Raw genomic sequence first — 6,128 nt, 5'->3', positions numbered from 1 at the left:
AGTCTGGGTGACAGAGTGAGACTCCAACTCAAAAAAAAAAAAAAAAGAAAAAGAAACAAAAGTAGAAGGGGCCTGGGGCAGGAGGGAAAAAGAGTTAAGGAACTTGTAGGTGAAGAGGCAGCAATGAGAATAATCATCAGAGCTGGCAAGAGACAGTGATCAGAGTAGGGTATCTGATGGCCTGTTTCAGAGGTACAGCCCCTGGAGGAGGCGACAGGGTCAAGGGTGTAGCTATAGTGTGGATGGGAGTGAAGGTCTCAGATGAGGAACAGAAGGAATTGAGAGGTTGGGGTGTGAGTGTGTTGTAATACTATACTGCCATCTTCAAGTAGAGAGAACTACTGAGAGCCACTGCCAGAGTGAGTGAAGGAGAGGCATAGGGTGTGATACAACTGGGTGAAACACTCCAAATAGCCTGGAATGTGGGCAGGTTAGAGGGTGGGTGGTGTGGATCATGGAGGATGCTGGCCCTGGCTTCTCTCCTGCCTTCCACCTGTCTCCTGTAGATTGACGTGCACCTTCACGATGCCTTGGGTCGGCCTCATCAGTGTGGGACAATCCAGCTTGACTTCCAGCTGCCCCTGAGATTTGGCCTCCAGTACAAGGGGTATAGAACCTTGCCCCATCCCCTTTTCCCTCGTCAGCCCATGGAATGGCTCTCTATCTCCCTCTCTACCTCTAGTCCTGAAAACTAAACCAAATCCTCCGCATCCTCCTCTGCCAGAGCTGAATATTTCTTGAAAACTGGAAAGCGATCTCGGGTCCACAATTTGTGATGCTTCTGCCCTTCCACCCACCCTTTTCCTCCCAAGACAGGCGGGGGCCATGGAGCGTCCAGTCCTCATTCACCGAGCGGTGCTCGGTTCTGTGGAGAGGCTGCTGGGAGTGCTGGCAGAAAGCTGTGGGGGAAAATGGTGAGGCCTTGACCCTGGATTTCTGTTGGCCCTCAAACCACACAGTTCATGCTACAGAGCCCGTACCCCTTCAGTTGCCATTCTCTGTCCTTCCCACATCTTCCTGCAGCCACGCTTCTGGCCAGAGCCAGAATGAATGATCTGCCTTTATCTGTTCCCTCCCAACCAGGCCACTGTGGCTGTCCCCGTTCCAGGTGGTGGTCATCCCGGTGGGGACTGAGCAAGAGGACTATGCCAGGGAGGTGAGAAGTGGAAAGGGGGAAAGAGAAGGGGCAGAAATAGGACCCGAGAGTTTGGTGCCCGGCAGTGGTAGGAAGAGGCTTGCAGGGGAGCAGAAAGGGCACAGCCATAAGACCGGCCTTGGGTGGTGGCTGGCCTACATGCTGGAAATTCTGCATCTAAAAGATGAAACATCCCTGCCTTGCGGATTTGTGTCAAAATCAAACCAAAAAAATGCTGGACTCTGCCAGTAGAGCGCAAGAGCAGGCTTGAGTAAACATTGGTTTTATTTTTCCTTTCAAGAGAGAATTGAGGATATGGATGGTAGCAAAGTTGAGCACTGGTTGAATAGAGTGGTGGCCAGAAACAGGCTAAGTCCAGAGACTAACTGGGACTCGTCTCCAGTAGGAGGCAGACAGAAAAGTGGGGTTGGGTACAGGGAGGAGACCTCAGTGTAGACATGAGGTAAGGAGAGGTTGTTGGTGGGAAGTGGAGAATACTGAGGTGGGGAGAGAGGAACAGATGGGTGGCATCGGACTCTTCCAGCCCCTTAACCTCCCAGTTAGTTAACTCCCTGCCCCCAAATGTCTGTCCCAGGCACAGCAGAACCTGCGGGCTGCAGGGCTGGTCAGCGACCTAGATGCCGACTCTGGACTGACTCTTGGCCGGAGAGTCCGCCGGGCCCAGCTTGCCCACTACAATTTTCAGTTTGGTGAGTGAGTGGGTCAGTCCAGGACCACTGAGCCACAAGTCCTCCCACCTGCCTCTGCCTCCTTCTTTCTGTCGGGTTTGCTAAGTTGGGTTATGTGCATATTTGGGTTCACTGGGCTCAGGACCTGAGCTCGGCAGGAGCCGGGATTCAGGACACCTGACTCATGTGGGCCCTGGTCCTCACATAGCCCCGCCCTCCCCACCACTACCCCTGACCCTCAGACCAGTTTTCCTCTCAGTAACGCCACTCTAGCTCTTGGTGTCTGTTAGGCGAATTAACCAAGGGAACACGAGAGAGAAAGGGACAGGAAGGGCTAATAAGGCATCAATTAGCCTTGTTTATTCTAGACCTGGATGGAGTCAGCCCGAAGGCTTGAGGAGAAAGGCCTTAAGGAGAAAAATGTAGCACTGCCATGCTCCTGCTTCTTCTGTAGTCCAGGGCTCAGGGTTCTGACTTGAGGCAGGGAGCAGAAACTCCCAGCCAGACGAACTGATGCTCTAGTTTGGCATAGCCCCTTGCCCTACGAGCGCTGAGAGCAGGCTGTGCCACAGTCCCAGAGATTTGCCCATGTGTGTTCCACCCCTGCCATCTTTTCCTTCCTCTCCTGCTCCTCCCCCAAGCACACACACAGTTCCCCTCTGTCTGGTCCTTAACCTGTTTGTCTGCCTGACTCTAGTGTCTCTGACCCCTGGGCTCCTGCCCAGAAATGATAAGTCCTGCAGGGACTCACACATTTCCTTATCTCCTCAGGATGAGCTGGGAGCTGGAGGGCAGGCGCTCCTAAATATATCCTTTCTTTGAACCATGTCTGGGCTGTGCTCCCACCCTTCCTAAAGATTTAGGTCTCTTAAGTTTCTGCACAGCAAAAGGAAATATCCCCTGTGGATGAATTTGTCCTGAGATTCCCAGACTTCCTTCCCCTTCCTGCAGTGGTTGGCCAGAAAGAGCAAAGTCGAAGAACAGTGAACATTCGGACTCGAGACAATCGCCGACTTGGCGAGCGGGACTTGACCGAGGCTGTGCAGCGGCTGGTGCAGCTACAGAACGCCAGGGTCCCAAATGCTGAAGAGATTTTCTGAGGCTTTGTGCATAGATGAGGCAAAGACCTGGGAGTGCCGCCAGCCTCCCTTCATGTGGGAGACCCCAGGCCACTTGACCATCTGGAGTCCCCCAGAATCCTGAGAGCTCGTGTGGAGGCATGCCTCTGCTCTCTTGAAAGAGACTTGGTTTGGGGACCCCACAGAGAGAGGGAAGCTGAAACTGTATGTAAGGAGGGCGAAACTAAAAAATAAACTGGGAGCTGCTGTGTCTTCATCTCTGACTCCTGAGGTGGGAATAAGAGGAAGTTCTACCCTGGGTTCCACCCTCTTTGTTGTCCCAGAGAGCTGGGGAGCCTGAAAAGGGGTAGTCCAGATCCCCCCCTCAGATAGCTGTCCGGCTCCCTGCTGTCAGCTTAGGGCCCTGTTTCCGTAGCTCAGCAGGCCGTCAGACCCCTTCTCCATGGAAGCCGTGTGCACATGGGGAGACTGAGGCCCAAGCCCTGGCTCAGACGTCTCCTGCCCCACAGTTCCCCGAGTTTCTCTTGGGGTCCAAAGAATGCTCTCCTCTCATCACCCCCATTCTTCTCAATCCTCCGAGGAGGCTCAGGGTGACTTCGGGAGGAGTGGCTACCAGAGGAGAGACAGCTGGGACTGAGTCATGGCAGGAAGCTGAGGAGGGCGGGAGATGGCACCGACAGGCTTATAAGAGCTGGAGCCGGCCCTAGAGTTCACAACAGCAGCAACAACAGCCAGACAGGCAGACTTCCAGCAGCCCAGCCCTTCACATCTAGGTCTGCCTGAGAGGACCCACCTCCTGAGTGTCCAGTGACCAGTTCTTGCCCCAGGATGGGGACCATGTCCAGAGCAGCCTGGGTCTTGGCCTGCTTGGCTGTCACTTCTGCTGCCTCTGAGGGAGGTGAGTGGGGTGGGGTCCACATTTGGGGAGGGACTTGTCCAGCATGGGCAGGGGTCTGGGTCCAGTCACCCCAGAGGACTCCTCACCAGCAGAGTGAGTCTCCACTAGGCCTCCCTTTTCTGAGCAGGCCCAAGGTGGGCCTGGAGCACAGGCGCCTTGAAGCAGGGAGGCAGGAGCCCCTAGAAGCGCAGCGGGAGAGGGCTTCCTAGAGATGGTTGCCGAGAAACCCAAAATTAGAGTCAGATGGACAATGGAGGGGCAAGGGGATTCAGAGTGAGAGACCCCTGCCTGAGGAGGAGGTATGCAGGGACCAAGCAGCAGGAAAGGGAGGGGAAGGGGCGCCTCGGGCTGCTCCATACCGGGCTGCTGACCCCAGGAGCCTGGGCTGACTCCCCGTCTGATGAGAGGCGGAGCTGAAGGGGTGTCCATCCACAGACCTGCCCTCTATCCGGCACATACACTTTCTTTACCTGCTTGATGCTTGAATAAAACAGTAGTCCTCAGCATTGTGTGTGGAAACTCAAAACAAAAACCCAGGGAGCCAGACGCGGTGGCTCACACCTGTAATCCCAGCTGGACATGGTGGCACATGCCTGTGGTTCCAACTACTTGGAAGGCTGAGGAGAAGGATCACCTGAGCCCAGCAAGCCAAGGCTACAGTGGCCGTGAGCGTGCCACTGCACTCCAGCCTGAGCAACAGAGTATGACTGACTCAAAAAACCCCAGGGAACTCCCGAGGGAAACTATTCAGAGAATGTCAGTAGATCTAGTCTATGTCTCTGTAAAGCCCTGTGTCATCTACAAGTGATTCCTTTCTCTGCCTGTCCCAGACCCCAGGTCCTAAACTGGGACCCAAACTGAGAGCCGAGACTAGCTGAAGGGGAGGCACTGGAGCTTTGGATGGGCCCCTCAGCAGGAGCTCAATGTCTCAAGGGCCTGGAGCAGGAGGGCGGGCAGAGGGGGTGGGCAGGGCAGGCTCCCACCCGTTCAGGGTCCAGATTTCTTCTGAAAGCTGGAGAAGCACCACAGCAGAGGCCAAGGGGAGGACAACCCCCAAGCCCTGAGGGGAAGACGGAAGACACTGGCAGAGGAAACGAGGGCCTTCCTCCCCAAGCCTGCGTGCCACATTCCCTTGAGGCCTGGCCTCAGAGCCAGGCGGAGGTGGGGCTGTAAGAAATCACAGGCCTTCTCAGAACCCAGTCAGTCGTGTCTAGGTGTGTTTAAGGTGGGGGAGGGCTAGGGAACATGGGCTGGTTGTCTCTCCTACAAGCTCGCTACCCCTCGCTGAGGGCCAGGAAAAGGCCCTCACCACTGTCCCGACTTGCCCTTCCTCCCGCCAGGCCTCAACACTCCAGGGCAGAGGGAGCTGAGGCCGGAGCACCTCATGGAGCATGTTCAGGAAGGTAAGAGTCTGGGGGAGCAGCATGGATTGGGAAGCCAGCGGGGGTGGAGGCTCTAAATGCCTCCGCTCTTGCTCCTAGTTGGCTACGCAGCACCCCCTTCCCCACCCCTGACCCGAGGCTTCTCCACGGATCACGTTGAAGCCTTTCGGCATAGCCCTTTCTCCGAGGAACAGAGTGAAGGTAAGGCCACCCCACGCCCTTCTCGGTCACCCCTCAGGGCTTCTCATCTGGCCTCCACTCTGCTCTTCAGACGGGCAAGAGGGAAGAAGTCCCACCCCCCTCTCCCGGCCCTGGCTAGCAGAAAGGGCGGGCGGCTCATACACCCCTTCTTCTGTAGTACAGCCCCCTTCCTCTCAGGAAGCCATCCCCTCCCAAGAGAAAGAGCTGCCGCCTCCCCAGCACCCCTTTGGGCAGGAAGGTAAGTGCCTCCCATTCCCTTGTCCCCATGCCACTATGGGTCTTGTTGACACACCTGTGTGAACCATGGTCCTCTGTGCCCTCACCCCTATCTTGCAGTGAACCCCTCTTTCCCTCAGAAAGCCATCCCCCACCAAAGAGAGCTGCCCTCTTCCCAGCACCCTGTTGAACAGAAGGAAGGTAAGTGACTCCCTCTCCTCCTTATCCACCTACCTCTGTCTACTCCATGGCCTCACCCAAGACATGGGCTTGGGAGGCAGGCAAGATGGCGGCTCTGCTACGTACAGTTGTGCAACCTTGGGTAAGTTACTTACCTCTCCAAGCCATAGTTTCTTCATCTGTAAAACTTAGAAAATAATAGCTATTTTTTAAAGCCATGTGGGCTGGGCACGGTGGCTCACGCCTATAATCTCAGCATTTTGGGAGGCCAAGGTGAGAGGATTGCCTGAGCTCATTGGGTTCGAGACCAACCTGGGCAACTTGGTGAGACCTCTTCTCTACAATTAA

At 55.6% G+C, this 6,128-nt stretch overlaps 2 protein-coding genes across 6 annotated transcripts in view; both read left to right on the top strand.

The window, feature by feature from the left end:
• Positions 1-3,159, top strand: part of TARS2 (threonyl-tRNA synthetase 2, mitochondrial (putative)) — a 17,579-nt gene extending 14,420 nt beyond the window's left edge. For all 3 annotated transcript variants that reach the window (XM_021715201.1, XM_021715200.1, XM_008063422.1), the window contains 5 exons: positions 507-607; positions 813-914; positions 1,084-1,156; positions 1,731-1,845; positions 2,776-3,159. In XM_021715201.1, coding sequence (XP_021570876.1) covers positions 507-607; positions 813-914; positions 1,084-1,156; positions 1,731-1,845; positions 2,776-2,924 — 540 coding nt within the window. In that variant the 3' untranslated portion in view covers positions 2,925-3,159. The remainder of the gene's footprint in view (positions 1-506; positions 608-812; positions 915-1,083; positions 1,157-1,730; positions 1,846-2,775) is intronic.
• A 473-nt stretch (positions 3,160-3,632) lies between these two features.
• ECM1 (extracellular matrix protein 1) overlaps positions 3,633-6,128 on the top strand; it is a 7,118-nt gene continuing 4,622 nt past the window's right edge. For 2 of the 3 annotated variants that reach the window (XM_021715203.1, XM_008063420.1), the window contains exons 1-5: positions 3,633-3,801; positions 5,142-5,204; positions 5,283-5,384; positions 5,542-5,622; positions 5,721-5,801. In XM_021715203.1, the coding sequence (XP_021570878.1) occupies positions 3,732-3,801; positions 5,142-5,204; positions 5,283-5,384; positions 5,542-5,622; positions 5,721-5,801 (397 nt within the window). In that variant the 5' untranslated portion in view covers positions 3,633-3,731. Of the gene's footprint in view, positions 3,802-5,141; positions 5,205-5,282; positions 5,385-5,454; positions 5,623-5,720; positions 5,802-6,128 lie in introns of all 3 variants that reach the window. The other variant, XM_021715202.1, reaches the window with a different exon arrangement.

Source organism: Carlito syrichta, unplaced genomic scaffold (assembly GCF_000164805.1).
Source record: "Carlito syrichta isolate Samal-C Ts95f unplaced genomic scaffold, Tarsius_syrichta-2.0.1 Scaffold306837, whole genome shotgun sequence".
Taxonomy (NCBI): domain Eukaryota; kingdom Metazoa; phylum Chordata; class Mammalia; order Primates; family Tarsiidae; genus Carlito; species Carlito syrichta.
Note: the sequence above shows the minus strand (reverse complement) of the source record. Positions and strands in the feature narration are given on the sequence as shown.